General features: G+C 45.1%; 1 protein-coding gene across 1 annotated transcript in view; it reads right to left on the bottom strand.

The window, feature by feature from the left end:
• LOC147642412 (succinate dehydrogenase [ubiquinone] iron-sulfur subunit 2, mitochondrial-like) overlaps positions 1-17,837 on the bottom strand; it is a 17,984-nt gene extending 147 nt beyond the window's left edge. Inside the window, exons 1-2 of the mRNA XM_086806237.1 lie at positions 17,015-17,837; positions 1-249 (exon numbers count right to left, since the gene is read on the bottom strand). The exon at positions 1-249 is cut by the window's left edge and continues 147 nt beyond it. Coding sequence (XP_086662363.1) covers positions 75-249; positions 17,015-17,724 — 885 coding nt within the window. The 5' untranslated portion in view covers positions 17,725-17,837 and the 3' untranslated portion in view covers positions 1-74. The remainder of the gene's footprint in view (positions 250-17,014) is intronic.
• Positions 17,838-18,840: the final 1,003 nt, after the last annotated feature.

Raw genomic sequence — 18,840 nt, 5'->3', positions numbered from 1 at the left:
GACTGCCATTGGCAGGTCAGATTTCAAGTACAGTACTCAATGTATTTTTTTAAATAAATAATGCATAGAGACCATCAAGGTCGGGTGACCTGCAACTTCTTTATCTTTGCTATCTGCATGCCTGGATTCAGGCCTTTCGGGCAAGCCCGGGCACAATTCATGATTGTATGGCAACGATAGAGCTTGAATTCGTCATCTATTGCTTGCAAACGCTCATTTGTGTACTCATCACGGCTGTCAGCTATCCACCTGCAATAGATAAAAGATGCTATATCAACGAACAGTTCACCAAAGAGGTGGTCACGTGCACACCATTCAGGTGTACAATGACATGGCATCATTTTAGCATCATAAGCATCATCAGGATTTATCAGGCATTTTATGGTCATTTAAATGAATGTTTTCAGCATGTACCACATGGTATGAGTTGGATTCAGCATGGTAGCATCACATTAGCCATATAGACCAGCATTTGGGGCTTGTGGAGGTAGCCGACAGTATGTATACATCAGCCGACAGAGTATGGACAGCATTTACAGCCAAGTTGGCATTTTATGCTATTTATTTGTCCAAAGTTGCTGGCCGACAGCAGTATGCTGGCCGACCAGCCTTAAATCTATATAAAGCAGGCGCCTCTATTCCTCACACCATCCCAGCATTCAGCAAAGTGTCTCCAGCGTTTCTCCTCCAGGAAGCCTTGGGAGCAGCATATTCAGCCAACGCATCAGCATTCAGTAACCAGTCCATCATATTCAGCATTCAGTACATCATCTTCAGCAAACGCATCCATCTCCTCAGCGTTTCCTCCCCAGGTAACAGGAGTACATGCATTTCAGCATCCCATCACCATTGCTTCAGTCCCAAAGCCATCCCTTCAGTGTTTCCTTCCCAGGAGACAAGGGAAAGACAGTGGGACAACAGTACATTCAGTATATCAGTATATTCAGCATATAGGCAGCATATTCAGCTTCATAGATCTATTCAGATCTCATTGTAACCGCATTCATCATCTAATATAGCTACATTGCATTGACACATATTTGTCTATCTCTTAAACATCATTAAGTGCAGTTTAGTTAGACTAAGGTTGTGATTACTACGGTTGAAGACCATCACATGTCACAGAGGTTGAGCCCTTTTTCCTTCCTAGTTAAACAAAAATACTAGTCGATAAATAATTCTCCAGCAAAGTGAGGCTCAAGCCATTCTGCTTCATTTCGCATGGCCCAGGTGTTTGAAACCCATGCACAGGGGCCAGTAGTGCGCTTACTCCATAGGACATACAGCAACCAACATACATCCATAGCACTAGTCATTCCATGATGCATAAAGGTGACATCAGAAACTAGTGAAAACTCAAAATTGGTCAGTCTTTGGAAAGCCCAAAACCTCATGTGCACTGGTCCCAACTATGTGCTCTAATGGTATCCCTGTAAATCCCTGTAAACATCACCAGCCAAGAGCAGGTGGTGGTCCCACTCCATGTGATGGAGGAGGCGCTCCTTCACACCCGACTATGATTTATGCCATCATAAGCACAAAATAATCTACCAAATTTTCCCTTAGCAAGACTCAAGAGTTGAGCCAAGATGAAGGTTCAAGGCTAGCAGCCCCATTGCCCAAAAAGCTTAACTGTCTGATTAAGCATTCAGAGTATTATAGACAGGGCATAATCAGTGGAGGTCCCACCTTCAAAGGTCTTGTCATAAGAGACTCATTACATGGTTACTCCATTAGAAACCAAATGTTGCTTGAGCTCCTGCACCGCTCTAGATATAAAAAACATAAAACAACTTGGCAAAAATACCTTAAAAATATATACACAAGTTCTGCACATACTGCTTCTATAATTAGTTGAGTCTCAACCATGACCAAGGCAGACCCAATAGGCGTCAAGACAAGAACAGCATGGCATGCTCCAAATAAATTGTATCTTTACTTATCGGAGGTGCCCTAATTTCCCTTAAGGTAATCTTGCTGAGCTCAGGCTATACATCGATATTAAGGGTACAAACCAATTCCCGCCCCCATCGGGGGGCAGGCAGGTTGTAAGACACGTGCGATTAAGTGAACATGGAAACATATAGACACCGGCATCTAGCTCACCAACTATAGAGCCATTCAAGCTTACCCCTGAGCCTGGAGGTTAGGAAAATCTACGACATGGCTCCACGTGCGAAGCCCTCGTGTCCCATACCACTAGAACACACCCTTTAGTGTACGCACGGAGTAATCTCACAAGCCGCCTCGACCAAGTGAAAACGGAAACATATAGACACCGGCATCTAGCTCACCAACTATAGAGCCATTCAAGCTCACCCCCGAGCCTGTACGGCCAGTTCTGAATGGAGAGAAAAACAGCAACCCTCAGTTCGACCAGTGCAGAAGAGGAGAGAAAACAGCAGTCAGCATGTGCGCATCTGTAAGCAGGTGTTACAGTACAGCACCAGCACTGAGTGGAGCAGGAGAGAGAAAAACAGCAACTGCCGCCTGTGCTCTCATGCGCATGCTTCAAGGACAGCCCTTCTTCCCACCTTTTCCATGATTCAGCCCCCCTTAAGATGAAGTCGACCAGCTCTATATATACGATGTTTGCTTTTCCTTTTTGACAAAAGTGGCTGGGTTTGCTCAAAGTATCCATGCTGTGTAGCCATCTTTCAAGCCAATCCTTGCCAATGAATGCTTCAGCATCCTTCAGTGGAAAATCCCCCTTCTCGCCTTGATTCTGTACCATGTGTGGGCTTGTCCCAAAAAGACTCCCAGAGCTTCCGCATGTGACATTGGTATCAGAGCATCAAGCTCAACAAGGCTAAACATCCGCATGTGACATTGGTATCATAGCATCAAGCTCACCAAGGGTAAACACTGATGGTATCCTAGATGAAGATGGTCCAAGGAGAGTAACACAAGACATGGAAGAAGTTCCCAAGAGGTTCGTTGGTGGTGTTCCACAAGACCGAAGGGGAATGGAAGCCCTGTGAGTTGGATGCCACTTGGGGCATACAAAGGCTTTCAGAAAAACGATTCCAAGGGATGGTGATCATCCAAGGGGTGGAGTGAGAGTGCCAGGCTCGATACTCAAGAAAAGAAGACCAAAGAAAGCATTCAGGGACAGGACAAGAAGGCAAGGGGACAGAGAGGATCAAATGCACAGATCTTCATCGGATTTGGAGTGGAGTCAGAGACCGGGAAGGGCGGTGAAAAGGTTGCCAAGAAGGGAAGGATGACAGGTTTGGGAGTCCAATGGAGAAAAAGGGATGTTGACAGTCATCCAAGGTCATCCTATCATCAAGTTTAGCAGAAGGGGATGTCATGTGCATGCACATGGACATGCTAACTCCTGGACGAATCCCAAAAAAATAGATGAACCAAGGCATGAGCAAGGCACAGGGGATCCCAAGAAAAGCATCCTGAGGTTGCAGGATCTAGCCGACAGGGACGCTAGGGCTATGCACAACAGAAAGGCATACATTATGATGAAACCTTTGCACCCATGTCTTGTATGACCACCATCAAGTGCACTTACTTTACGAGGATGGACGCCACCTTGCTTCGAGTCTCACTCACATGCACATCTCTATGACGATTGTCGCCAATTCAGCCTTGGACTCCATGTCACACACTAGCTCCAGATGGAAGATCATCAACAACATAACAACTTGGCACATCTGGTGATCCCGATGTAGCAAGGCCATCAACGGTTTGATTTTACCCCCCCCAAACCCCAAGCAGAGATCGTTCATTCCATTTGGGTTAATCTCATACACACCCTCGAGGGCCGTTTTGAGCGCTTGACCAGTGATCTAGAGTGCATGCAGCAGAGGCATGAGCCTTTCTAAGTCCCCCTGGGCCCTTCCTATCCAGGAAGAACAGCAAAGCTACTTGGCACCACAACCCCCAATGGCTTTTCTTTCAGCCTCCAGTTGTAGCCTCCCTCTGATTGAGCAGCCAGCTGACCTTCCTTATCTCAAATGTATATTTGGACTGCTTTTAGCAATGTTGTATTGAGCTATATGGCTAGCTTTTCCTTGGGGAAAAAAAAGTACTTATCTTGATGCATACTTTGTGTACTCATTCACTACACTAAAGTACTCAACCGCTTTGCACCTGCTTGGTCTGCACCTTGTTGGCGTAAAGGCATTATGCCCACCCTTGTAGTGTGTACAAACCCATAAGTTATAGTACATAGTACACTTAGTACTTTTAATGTACTAAGTGCACACTGTGTACTAGTGCAAATATACATGTGTGATAGGGGAGTCACACACTCACACTTGATGAGTTGACTTATCCCCACATGTCTCTCTCTCTCTCTCTCCCTTCTTCTCTGTGTATGTCTCCCACATGAAACCCTAACTCTACAGCTGAGCTTTCATAGCTCCTTCAACTGGTATCAGAGCCTGCGTGTACTGTACGGACCTGCGTGCTGCATCAGAACTGGTCACCTGTGTGTGCTGCATGGGCAGAATCTTGTGTAGGTGCTAAGGCACATGTGAAGCTACTGTGTGCACAACAGGGCAAACCAACCAAGGGCAGCGCTGTTCATAGGCGCTACAGGTGCTCACGGGCTTCCCTCTTGGCTGCCAATTGCAGCGCTACACAAGGAGGTCACGCTGAGCAGAAGTGCAGAAGCAGGAGCGACTACAGCTGAGTGGGTTCTGCTTTGTGCGAATGCTGGTCGCCTGTGCGCAAAACATTGAGCTGTAGTCGCCTACGAGCGAACCGTCGAAGCCAGGCTGGGCGAACACAACCCGCCACCACTAGGCGAAGCAGGCGGCAACCAACACGGCCTGGCCACAAGGCGTAGCAATGCACACCACGCCCGCCCAAGCGCAGGGTGTAGGGAACACGTAAAAGCACCCCGTCAATTGGCGCCGGCGTGACTTCGACTCCGTGCCAACCTCATCGCAGAGGATTGCATCTACGAAGACCTTGTCGTGCGCAAAGGTGAAGCGCTTGAAAGTGCGCAGCATTGAAGAGCCACGCACGCAACCCCCTTCCAGAACGAAGGTCACCTTGTACGCCTGCACCTGCCCGACTACAAAGGTCACCTTGTACGCCTGCACCTGTTTGACTACAAAGGTCTGCACGAATACAGCTGCCGAGCGCCTCCTTGGCCTGCCTGTTGCAGAGTCATTCTCCCCAAGTATCGCTGCAACGGTACAACAGTAGTATACAGTAGCAGCAGCATCAATACAACAGCAGCAAATTCGACACCCCCTTTCTGCCAACAGAAATCACAAATTTCAGAGGTACATGCTTCAATTTTTTTTTGGGATTTGCAATTGAGCAGGTACAATCATCAATTGAGCAGGTACAAGTGCCAAATTGCTCAAATTTTGAGCAAAATTGGCAAAATTGGGTGACATTGGTCACATTCAAAGTCAATTTGCAGGAAATTGGATGTCAAAATTTGGGGCTTTTGATGTAATTGTGCCATTGGGCATTCATACATGCTGTATGATGTGAGCAATCTCACATTCGGGCCAAAATTGCAAGAAATTGGAGTGCAAATCAAAGGGCTTTTGTGCCGATTGGGTTGATTTGCATGCAGGCACTAGCATTTGATGCTTTGGGCAATGTGTTGATGCCTGTCAAGCACTCAATGTGCCTGTAAATCAAGGGGCTTTTATGTATTGGATGTATATGTGGCCAGAGGGAAGCATTGCGAAGACTCTGGATACCTTCATGTGCGTTAATATACCATGTATGACCAGAAATTGATCTTGAATCAAGGGGCTTTTCAAGATTTTATGCTTGTTGAGCTTGGCAAAGCAGCAGGCAAGACTTTTATGCCTTGAATCCTCAGAAATCCACTTGTAGTCAAGGGGCTTTTGCCCAATTTCTGTTCGGGACTGTTGTATGCAGTGGTGGGGACTGTAAAAGTCTGATTTTCACTCATTTGGACAGCCAGGAAAGCATTTATTGCTGCTGTACTTGTTGGTACAGATTTGGTACAACTTAGTACAAGTTTTGGCATGGCTGTACATTGATTTGAGTGAGGAAAAGGTTCATTTTCAGTTGCTGTACTTGCCGGTACAGATTTGGTACATCATTGGTGAGCACTCAGTACTGTTGTACAGTACTTTGGAAGGGGAACAGAGCACATTTAAAGTGCTGTCCTAAATCTGCAGCAACCAGATTTTGGTGATTTTATCACATACAGTGGGAGTAGAGTTACATTTGTGCTTCCGCAGTGGGAGATAAACTTTGGGAGAACAACTGTGAGCACTTTGTGTGCTTTGGTGCAGTGTTTGCACATCTTGCAGGGAGTCAGGCATTGATTGTGTCAAAGGTTGCATATTGCTATGGCAACCACAGGTGAGAGCTCTTCATTGCTTCACATCAAGAAGCTTGAAGGCTCACATAATTATGACATTTGGCAAACCCAGTGCTATAATGTGTTGCTCCAGAAGAAGCAGCACAAGCCCATCAAAGAAAGGGATGTAATGCCCGCTTCTCTTAGTGCTGAAGAATGGGAAGATATGGATGAGCTGGCAAGATCTACTATCATGTTGTCTGTGTCAGACTCTTTCGTGAAGAGAAGACAGCTTGAGAAATGTAGCAAAGATTGCACGACTTGTATGCCCAGCAAAGTGCCTCAAGCAAAGTGTATTGGTTGAAGAAACTCATAGGTCTTCAAATGAAGGAAGGGGCGTCTATAACAGCCCATCTAAATGAGTTTAATGGTGTTGTCAGCCAGGTCATTAATCAAAAGTTGGCAATGGACGATGAGTTAAAGCCACCTTTCTCTTATGCACTTTGCCAGAGAGTTGGGATACATTCAGGACAACCACTAGCAATTCAAATGCTATGCTGTCATATGCAGATGTGGAGGGTGCTCTCCTTCAAGAGGAGATGAACAGGAAGAACAACTCTGTTGGAAAGTCCAATGCAATGAATGCACGTGGGAGATCCCAGCAAAGGGATAAAAGCCAAGAACGGGGAAGGAGCAAGTCCCGCTCCAAAAAGGACTTGGAATGCCATTATTGTGGCAAGAAGGGACATATCAAAAAGCAATGCTACAAATGGAAGAATGATCAAAAAGAAAAGGGCAAAGGAAAAGACAAAGACAAAGATGAAGCCAAAGATGCAAAGCCAAAGGGCAAAAGTGGAGTCAAGATTGAAGAAGTCAATGTGTCACATGCAGGTGACAGTGAGGATGAAGTCCTATTCACGTCTTCACTTGATGCCCATTCACTTCTTGCAGGAGATGGTCATGGTATGCACTCATGGATCATTGATTCAGGTGCCTCCTTTCATGTCACAGGTTGCAGAGACTTGTTTGTCAGGTATACTGCTGGCAATGAAGGAGTAGTTTATTTGGGTGACAACCATGCATGCAAGATTCTTGGCAAAGGTGATGTGAGGCTTGTGTTTTCAGATGGCTCACAGCTTATGCTCCATGATGTCAGGCATGTGCCTGAGATCAAGAAGAACCTGCTTTCTACTGGACAGCTTGATGATGCTGATTATGTTACCACATTTGGTCGTGGAAAGTGGAAGATTAGTAAGGGCTCACTAGTTGTTGCCAAAGGCTCTAAGATGGACACTCTTTACTTCACGCATACTGGTGTTTGTCACCATGCTAATGTAAATGCAACCGAGCTGCCGGAAATCTCTATGTGGCATAGCCGGTTGGGACACATGAGTGTCAAAGGAATGGAGCAATTGTCTCGTTTTGGTTACTTGCCTTCTCTAAAGTTCTCAAGTTTTCAGTTTTGTGAGCATTGTATATATGGCAAGCAACTCCAGTGCCCCCACAAGAAAGCTCTTGGACAGAAAGATGCTCAATTAGATCTTGTACATACAGATGTATGTGAGATGCCTCAGCTTTCTTTGGGAGGGGCAAAATATTTTGTCTCTTTTATAGATGATGCCACACGCAAGGTGTGGGTTTATCCTCTTTGTTTGAAGAGTGATACATTCTCAGTGTTTGAGAAGTTTGTTGCTCATGTTGAGAATCAAACAGGCAAAACACTGAAGGCTTTGCGTTCCGACAATGGTAGAGAGTATATATCCAAACAGTTTCAGGACTTTTGTGATCACTGATGCTAAAGGCATCAAGAGGGAGCTCTCTACTCCTTATGATCCTCCACAAAACGGGACAGTAGAGAGGATGAACAGGACCATTCAGGAGAAGGTCCGTTCTATGTTGTCACATGCTGCATTACCTCACGGTTTTTGGGCTGAAGCTGTTATGACAGCTGTTCATCTTATAAACAGGTCACCTAACACGAGGCTTGGTGGGAAAGTGCCAGAGGAAGTATGGACAGGGAAGCCTCCGTCCTACAAGCACTTGAGAGTGTTTGGTTGTGTTGCGTACGTGCACATACGCAGGGAAATACGCACCAAACTTGATCCTAAGTCTCACAAATGCATATTCCTAGGATATGGTGACAGAGGTGAAATGGGGTATAGACTTTGGGATCCAGTGAATAGAAAGATTATACGCAGCAATGATGTCATTTTTGATGAAACATACATGTATAAGAAGCCTGCAAGGCAACAGGAGCCTGGCAGAGTCATCTTTGATGATGATGGACATCATGGACAACAACCAAGGGCTGTAAATCAGCCATTACAGCAACAAAACCAGCCCTTAAATGGTGCTGAAAATGGTCCAAATGGACAGCCAGACATGGCAGAAGATATCCCTATGGATATGCCACAGAGGAGATACCGGGCATGATCTTTCAACCTTATGGCATGGAACAGGAGCCACCAATAGGTGATATGCAAGCTGGACAGCAACCTGCAAATGATGGTCATTGGGTACGGAGGTCCACAAGACCCTCCAGAGCCCCTGACAGGTTTGTTCCAGGGGTTGACTACTTGATGCTCACTGACTGTGGGGAGCCCTCATGTTACAAGGAGACTTTACAGAGGGCAGACAAGGCTCTTTGGGAGCGTGCTATGAAGTCAGAGATGGATTCTCTGCACAAAAATGGAACATGGAAGTTGGTGCATTTGCCTACAGGCAAGAAGGTTTTGCCATGCAAGTGGGTTTACAGGCTCAAAGTTGCACCCGATGCAAAGCCAAGATACAAAGCCAGGTTAGTGGCTAAGGACTTCAAGCAGAAATATGGTGTGGACTTTGATGAGATCTTCTCTCCAGTGGTCAAAATGACCACACTTAGAGCTGTATTAGCTTTGGTTGCTCATGATGATCTGGATTTGATTCAGATGGATGTGAAGACTGCTTTCTTCACGGTGATCTCCATGAGGAGATATATATGCAACAGCCACAGGGTTATGCAGTGAATGGAAAGGAGAAGCTTGTATGCAAGCAGAAAAAGAGTCTTTATGGGCTCAAACAGGCACCAAGGGAATGGTATCATAAATTTGATACATTCATGAAATCCCACGATTTCAAGAGAAGTGACATAGATCATTGCTTATACACCAAGAAAGCTTTGGATGGCAGTCTATTGATCCTCATCTTGTATGTTGATGATATGTTGATTGCCGGGAAATCTCGTAAAGAGATGGATGCCTTGAAGAAGAGGCTACATCAGACCTTTGATATGAAGGATTTGGGTGATGCAAATCACATTTTGGGTATGCGGATACTTCGGGACAGAAATCAGCATGTGTTGTATTTGTCTCAAAAGGAATACATTGGCAAAGTTTTGCAGAGGTTCAATATGGATGGGGGAAAGAAGACTAGTACTCCTTTGCCTCCATATGTGAAACTCAGTGCTATGGACAGCCCACAGTCGGATAGTGACAGGGCTGATATGGCCAAGATTCCGTATGCTTCAACTTGTGGCAGTCTCATGTATGCCATGGTTGCTACGAGGCCGGACATTGCATTTGCAGTCGGAGTCATGGCCAAACCTGGCAAGAAGCATTGGGAACCAGTGAAAGGTGTCATGAGATACCTGAAGGACACACAGGATATGTGCATTTGCTTTTGGCAAACAGGATGCATTAGTGCATGGTTACACGGATTCGGATTATGCCGGTCATCCAGATAACCGGAAGTCTACTACCGGTTATGTGTTTACATTCACAGGAGGTGCTGTGTCATGGATATCCAGGATGCAGAAGTGCACTGCCTTATCTACTACAGAGGCCGAGTATATTGCTGCTTGCAGCCACAGAGGCTTGCAAGGAGGCATTATGGCTATCTCGGTTAGTGGTTGATTTGGGTTATACAGGGGATATTCCATCGTTGCATTGTGACAGTCAGAGTGCCATCTAGTTGGCAAAGAACCCTGTCTTTCATGCAAAGACGAAGCATGTGGATGTGAAGTATCACTTCATCAGAGAGGTGATAGAGAACAAGCAAATTCAGCTTATTAAAATTCATACGGATGACAACCCGGCTGATCTGTTGACTAAGAGTTTGCCTCCAGAGCGGTTTGCTCATTGCAGACACTTGATGGGCATTGGATGAGGCCAGTTTCAGCCTTGATATGGCCTTGTATATTATCATATACATACTGATTTTTCTTTTCCTTCATTTAAGGGCACTTTGCCTTTAAGTGGGAGGTTGTTGGGGTAAAGGCATTATGCCCACCCTTGTAGTGTGTACAAGCCCATAAGTTATAGTACATAGTACACTTAGTACTTTTAATGTACTAAGTGCACTATGTGTACTAGTGCAAATATACATGTGTGATAGGGGAGTCACACACTCACACTTGATGAGTTGACTTATCCCCACATGTCTCTCTCTCTCTCTCCCTTCTTCTCTGTGTATGTCTCCCACATGAAACCCTAACTCTACAGCTGAGCTTTCATAGCTCCTTCACACCTCACAAACACCACCCAGGTACGCAACTGGCCGGTTGTTGCCGGCATTACACTGGTCACATAAGCAAGTGAGATAGACTCAATCCACAATGGGCCAATCGTCGCTCATCTAATAGCTAAAATCATAAAATAGTGATTGGTCAAATATATGAGTTATAACACGCGGAAGCTCTGGGAGTCTTCTTTCAGCCCTAAACACTACTAGAAACCATCTGATGCAAAACGCAGATATGGAGAGAGTAGAGAGAGAGAGATGTGCTGGAAATTCAGTATATTGATATGGTACAAAAAGGTACCTCTACTACAGCCATAGGCTGCCTTAAACAAAAGGTGGTAAACACCCAAAATCTGGTCCTACTATAGGACCCTAGGGATCCAATCCCTAAAGGATTGAATGAATTCTTCTATGAGCAAAACTGCCTATTTATAGGCCTTCTTTACCACTTGGAATGCTGGCCGACTGCTGCTGGTCGGCCAGCCGACTGTGCATTAAATGCCTAGGCGCAATTCTCCATGCAGCCGACACGGTATCCACCATAAAACGCTGAGGCGCTTGCATCTGGTACAGCCGACTCCACGTGTGTAGCTCACAGCACCCCTTCCACCTCTTCCATGCCCTGCTCCAAGTCCAACCTTGGCCCAAAACTGTAGCATGCTCCTAAACTCTGGTCTTTTTCTGGCTACCCCTGCTGGACTAGCTGAGGAACTGGTTCATGGGCATATGTGCACATGACATGAGTTGTCTCATAACATCCGTAGTCCAAGTTACAATCTCCTAAAAAAATTAGATGCTTGCTCGTGAGTCACTTTCAAAGATCAAGCGCCGTCAATATCTCATCCGCCTTATAAACCAAACAACCTTAATATATCACTTCACAAAAATGGACATCAATACAATAAACTTAACGGTATTTTGTATGTGACTTGGCACGCTAATCCTAAAAGATGCATCAAAAGAAGATGACTCTCAAACTAGGGAGCCCTTAATATTTCATCAGCCATACAATCAAATGAATAAACCTTATTATAACCTCGATCATGTGTTATAGGTGATGTGGCATGCTAGTCCTAAGGGTTAGGCATCATCTCCTTGTTGCTAGCTTCATGTTTGGTGTCCTATTTTAGCCTCTAGGGCTGACCATGTTAGCTAGAGGGGCTGGTCACCCCTCACATATTTTTCCCCTATTTTATCTCCATTTTTATGGTGTCTTAGATATTTATCCTAGTCATGGACATTTATCCCAGTCATGTGGATGCTAGTCTGCCTACTTTTGGGCATATATATATGTCATGTGCATGACATGCTCATGTACATTCTCACGGCTAATCCAGAAGGGGCAGCCAGAAAAAGACCATTAGAGCTAGGACTTGGAGCACAAGATACAGAAGTGGATAGTGTGGACTTGAGGATCAAGACTTGGAGGACTTAGTGGACTCAGTCGGCTGCAAGGAAAGTGGAGTCAGCTGTACCAGATGAGGTTGGCTGCACCAAGCGCTTCAGTCCATGGAGTGGCGCAGCCCGCCGACCAGCGTTTTATTGAATTCAAGCCAAGTTGGCTGGTCCGACAGCAGTCGGCCAGCTCCTCCATTATTCAAGAGCCTATAAATAGCATAAGATGCTCATTGTGTTAGTCATTCAACTCTTTAGGAGTTGGGTCCTTAGGGAGTAGATTTTGGGTGTTTAATCACCTTTTGTATGAGGCAGCCTAGGGCTGTAAAAAAGTACCTTTTTTGTACTATATGAAATATACTGAATTTCCAACATCTCTCTCTCTCTACTCTCTCTTCATGTCTGCGTTTTGCATCAACATGTTTCCAATGGTGTTTAGGGCTGAAAGAAGACTCCCAGGAGGTTTTCCGCGTGTTACATTGGTATCCGAGCATCAAGCTCAACAAAGCTAAACACCGATTCAGTCCCATATGATGGTGTACAAGTCCAAGGTACACGAAAGTACATGGATACGAAGCCCAAGGCAAGGAACACAAGAACGGGAAGAGCTCCCAAGTGGTTTGTTGGTGGTGTTCCACAAATGGCAATCCTGTGAGCCAGATAGGTTCTCGGGCAACAGTCCCAAGGGAGGATTATCCTCCAAGGGGTGATGTGAGAATGCCAAACTCATTTCTCAGGAATGAAAACCAAGACAGTGTTCAGAGTCAGGGCAAGAATGGATTGGGGACTGGAGGGAACAAATGCATAGATCTTATTCAGAGTCAAAGTGGTTTTGGAGACCGGGCCAGGTTTTCAGAGAAAAGGGTTGCCAGAGATGGATAGATGATAGAGGGACTTCGGGAAAAGATTGGGATGATGACAGTCATCCAAGAACAGGTTGGAATCTCGTCATCAAGTTTAGCAGAGGGGGATGTCATGTGCATGACATGCTCATGTACATTCTTAGGGCTAATCCAAAAGGGGCAGCCAGAAAAAGACCATTAGAGCTAGGACTTGGAGCACAAGGGTCGCCAACCTCTTCTAGGTGTCTTCTCCATTGCAGCTATTGGTCATCCTTTACAGGTCTTGACCCCTGAGATTCACCTGATTCACCTGTTTTCTGCTCTGTTTTTAGGGCAGCAGCACCTTGGAGTGCTGCGTTTTTCTACAGGTGTTGTCTACAACAGTTTTGCAGCAAGTCTTCAATATTCAGCAGCATCTAGCGCCCCCCCCCCCCCCCCCCCCCCCCCCCCCCAATGATGGCCGCCTATTCTGTGTAGAACATCAGCAGCTTACATGCTGCATTTTTTCTCCTACAGGTTTTCTGATGCCGATTTGCTGATTTGCGGCTTGGGTGTACCTATTTCTTCTGCGATTCCAGGTTCAGCCCGTTCTGCAACCCCTTTTACCTCTGCGTTTTCAGATTTCAACCATGGTTGCTGCGTTTTTTCTGAATAGATCTTGCTGGTAGCTCTACCTTCACTTGGGCTTCATCCGTTGGACCCGAAGGTACCTTCTCTTCAGCGTTTCCTCATAGGAGGTGTGGACACTGGTTGGCCTGATTTTTCAGGTTTGTAGCCCGTGTTTGGCTGCGTTTCTTCTCTAGTGGACACAGATCACTTGCAGAGGGGGTTTTGTTTGGATTGTGGCTTTGGAGGCAGTTTGGTACTTGCGAAGGATACTGAATTTCTGATTTCAGTCAGCGTTTTGCTGATTTTGGAGCATCTATACCTGTGGTTTGTTCCTAGCCTACACAGTTACCCGGTTCCTTCATGTTCCTTGCCTTCTATTGCAAACGCAAGGCTGTAGAGCTGTTTTCTGGCGTAGGACTGATGCTGGACTGAAACGCAAGCTACAGGGCTGCTGCTGGACAGAAACGCAGGTTTGAAGGGGCTGAAGATCTGTAAACGCAGCCTGTAGGGGACTGTACTGCAGGCGGCTGATTCACATGCAAAATACGCAAGAGTATATACTGATTTGGGGCTGAACTGAAGCGCTTATGGCTGTAGGGACTACTGAATTGCATGCATTGGAGAACCAAGGTTGGCTGAAGCAAACTCAAGCACTCCAAGGGCTAGGTGAGACTAGTCTAGTGCTGAAGGCAAGGGAACTCCTAGGGCTGAGGAGGAAATCTCTTAGCACACTGAAGACTGAATGAGAAACTAAGCCCTATGCAAGCCTATTTATACTAACTAGAGGCTGGTCAAGTTGGCTGGTCATTTATTTAATAAAGTTTATATTTATAAATGACAATAAATGCTAAATAAATACCAAAAAATATGGAAAAAATACCAGATAAATCCTAGTAAATTCCCTAAGGCTTATGGGACATTCTAAATGATGCACAAGCATATGAATGCATATTATGCAGAATGCAGAGTGCTTTCTGATGCAAACCCTAAGGCTTCTACTGACTCTACATGCATGAATGATTCTCTCCAAGTGGGTTAAGGGACTTGACTGACTGACTGACCCGCTAAGGCTGAGGAATGACCTACGTAGCTCGTGCCTGACTTATCCTGGACTGAGGATGTACAATGGGGTCACGGCGTACGACAATTATCATCCTACTGGGTTCTAATACTATACAACTGTTGCACTACTGATGATGAGCCAGTTTGTCACCATGCACTTAGTACAGAGTGCATGTGACATTTTTGGACCCGGTGGAATGTTTTGGATCTGGGGTTGTTAACTGTGCCTAGGACACAGTGGTAAATTCAAAAGTTTTTTGGATTTGGATCAGAATCAGGTTGGGCTTGTAATAGTCCGACAACATCTTTTTTCAGAGGGGAATGTGGAGTCCTTTCATCTTGCGATGCCCACCTCAGTGGTGTGTACTTATGTACAACATTGGGCAACTCATGGTATGGAGTTTGGGTAGATGGACCCCATCTTTTCTACAGAGTCTTTACATCTTGCAATGCCAACCTTTTCAGAGGACGCTTTTATACAGCATTTTGCTACTCTTGGTATAGAGTTGGAGCAGATTGACTCTTTCTTTTGAGGGTTCCAGTGAGGAGCAGTTTGCTTCTCCCAGGATTGATTATCTACAAGATCTGATCTTGGTTGGTTTTGAGGTTTTTCATACCTTCTCCAAGCTGGATTCACGACATTCGACTTCGGGGAGTGTTCTTGGAACCATTATTTGAAGCAACACGTCACAGCCTACATGGTTGTTTTCTTCTAGAGGAGCGGTACACCTAGCAGCTTGTTCTATTGCTTTTGTAGCTGAGTTGCTCAAGAGATTGCTTGTGGAGCTTTCTTGGTACCTGTTTCTGCAATCTTTCGTCTTTCATCAAGGGCGGCGTCTCTGGCTTCTTGGAGTTCCCTCAGCATCCGGTGTTGAGAGGGGGTGTTAGACATCATGTCCTTGTTGCTAGCTTCATGTTTGGTGTCCTATTTTAGCCTCTAGGACTAACTATGTTAGCTAGAGGGGCTGGTCACCCCTCACATATTTTTCCCCTATTTTATCCCCATTTTTATGGTGTCTTAGATATTTATCCTAGTCTTGGACATTTATCCCAGTCATGTGGATGCTAGTCGTCGGCTGCCTACTTTTGGGCATATATATAGCTGGCTTGCCTCCCTCATTCTTCACTGCTTGCTTAACATTGTTTGCTGCAGTCCCTCACATACGAGGTTTTCTCCCCTCTTGCTCGGGACATGTATTCCTTTGGATGATGATATTAGAGCAAGTTCTCACCTGTGTTTCCTCTCCATCTCTCTCTCTCGCTCTCTCTCCTGTGTTTCCACTTTCCCTTCTTCCACTGCACATTCTATCACTAAGGGATGCAACAAAGGAAATTGACTCCTCAACTCCAAGGGCCTCAACCGTGACAGTGGTATTGGTGGTGCATGCACACAGTGACAACAATATGGTGAAGACTGGGCCTCACAATTATAGGCAGCACTCTGGAGGCGCTCCAGGAGTTGGCACTGGAACAAGGCTGCGAGGTGGCAGTGGCGGTAATACTTTAGGCATATCATTGCTTGCAATGACAGCAAAGAAGCAGCGCACAGTTAGGCAGTGTAGATGCTGGTGGTGGCACAGTGTAGGTGCTTTAGGCATATCAGAAGTGGCAGCAGCAATCAAGTGGCAGGGCAAGTTTTGTAGGCAGAGTACCATGGCACACAGGCAGCGTATACCTGATGGTGGCATAGAGCAGCTGCCAGCACCCAAAGAAGGCACATTGGTAGCAGAGTTATATAATGAGAGGTGCTTTGGTGGAGCCCGCACAGGTGGCGATGGAAGAGTCGGTACAGATCAGTGAAGGAGGTGCAGTGGTGGTGCTGTTGCATGGTGCTCCTGAAAGAGAACAGAGAGAAATTTGGGTGCCTCGTTGCTCATGCCCAAAGGGAGTGAGGTTGGCTCAAATATATACACATAGGAAACAAGATATATTTGCCTTCACGCTTTCCTCCATGATTTTCTCCCTGTGTTTTTCCTTAACGCTCCATAGCTTTTTGACCTTAGCAATGCTCATGGAAAAATGTGCTTCTTTTCTGTTCTCGCTGCCCAAGTAAAAAACTGCAGAGGTGCGGCCCACTTTCTTCTCTCTTTAATCTTACAATTCCCTCAAAAACCTCTTTCCATGAGGCTTAAAGAGCCAGGTGGAGAATGGCAGCGCTCTTTCCTTCTCTTTGCTGTCACATTTCCCTCAAAAACGTTCCTCCAAGGCTCGCTTAACCTGACCCATCTTTCCCCTTTCTTAGCCTCTCTACAAGAGGTTAAGTTAAGCACCATGGTCCTCTTTACCCTCTCTTTGCTCTAAAATTCTGACAGGCTCAAATAGTCAAACCAAAAAGGGAAAAAGAACTTGCCTGTGAGCATGAAGAAGCGCTGCAGGACCAAGGTACTTCTCGGGGTTCCACCAGTAGCTAGGGCAGGAGGTACTGCAGCAGGCACAGAGGATGCATTCATACATGCCATCAAGCTTGGCCCGGTCCTTCTTGGATTGAAGATGCTCCTTCCCAGGTTCAGGAGGGGGATTCTTGGTCTTGAGCCATGGCTCCACGCTCTTGTATTGATTGTAGAAATTGGTCATGTCGACGACCAGGTCCTTGACCACGAACATGTGTGGGAGAGGCGAGATGGGTGTCTCTTGGCCAGGGTTAGGATCGATCTTGGTGAGACAGGCCAGGCCGTTGCAACCGTTGATGTTCATTGCACATGACCCGCATATGCCCTCGCGGCATGACCTCCTGAAAGTGAGGGTTGGATCTACCTCGTTCTTAATCTTGATCAGAGCATCCAGTACCATCGGCCCACACTCCCCCGTGTTGATCGTGTAGGTCTGCATATGTGGCTTCTCCCCTGCGTCTGGATTCCATCTGTAGATGGAGAACTTCTTCAAATTCTGCTGCGGCTTTGTTGAGGGTTTCTGATCTGCTGTTGATGTTGCTGCAGAGGTAGAGGTCGCTCTGGTGAAGAGATGATTCGGATTAGGGTTTAAGGTTGCTCTAATGAAGAGATTATTACAATTAAGGTTTAGCCTGCGGGTAAGGGAAGCGAGCTTGGAAGTCGCAGACATTATTGCTCCACAGAATCAAAGCCAAAGTGTTCCTACGTAAAGGCGGTGCTCGTGCTCCCCACGGTGCTCGTTTGCAAACCCAAACTCAATTCGCCTTCTCAAAACTTACACAAAATAGTTCTAAATAATAGCAAATGGATATCAACTAAGATTGACATCTAATTTATCCCCAAAAAAATCTACAACATAATTCTATTCTATAAATCATATATTTTAGGCCATATTTGATTGACAATTTGGAGCAAGCCTACACAATATATTTCCCATGTGCAAACTATCGGATATACACCCCCCAAAATTACACTTATGTCTCACTTGACTTTGGAGCGAGAACAGATATCATAGTATGTAGCATACAAAGTCGCAAAGTGTATCAAAATAACCAGAGTCACTAACATTCGAATACATATGTCATAAATTTTTCAAATCCCTAAACCCTAATCAGCAAACTCAATTCTTCACTTGGAAGAATGGTTGGTCCTCTATCCTATAATACGTTGAATATTGTAGGACAGTGATCTGTAACCTTGTTTTACTGTTGACTAATGAAAAGGACCTACACACAAAGAATACAACAAAATATGAAAAAAAAACTAAATTATAATTTTAAAAAAAAGATAACCAAGATTACCTCGTACAATAAAATATTTAAAAAAACTAAATTATAATTTTAAAAGATTGAGTAAACGGTCTAGGAGGAGCTCCAACAAAGAATTTATATCGAATGCTAAAGGTGATAGTGGTTGTAAGAAACATCCAACTGTCAAGTATTGAATACCCCTCAAAGGATGCAAAATATCTCTCCATCTCTTATCGAAATAAATAAAGTCCCCACTCATAGAGGTGGTGTTGTGGAGACACCATATAGTATAGAATATCATGTTTCATATTTTGTAATCATGAAAAGTTATCTAATAGAGAATAAGTAACCTATAATCACTGACTCATGCATGTCCAATGTAAATATAACCTCGGGCATGCCTGTTAGAATATTAACAACAAAAATAAGCAGTTTTACACTAGAAAAGCTCATATAAAAAAGCATTCACAAAAAAACGCACAACTTAAATATGAACCTTGACTTATCACTTTGAAGCCATGAGGATCTCCTTATAA

The sequence above is a fragment of the Cibotium barometz genome, chromosome 1 (genome assembly GCF_041138505.1).
Source record: "Cibotium barometz isolate CiBa-2024 chromosome 1, ASM4113850v1, whole genome shotgun sequence".
Taxonomy (NCBI): Eukaryota; Viridiplantae; Streptophyta; class Polypodiopsida; order Cyatheales; family Cibotiaceae; genus Cibotium; species Cibotium barometz.
This window is presented reverse-complemented; position numbering and strand designations above follow the sequence as displayed.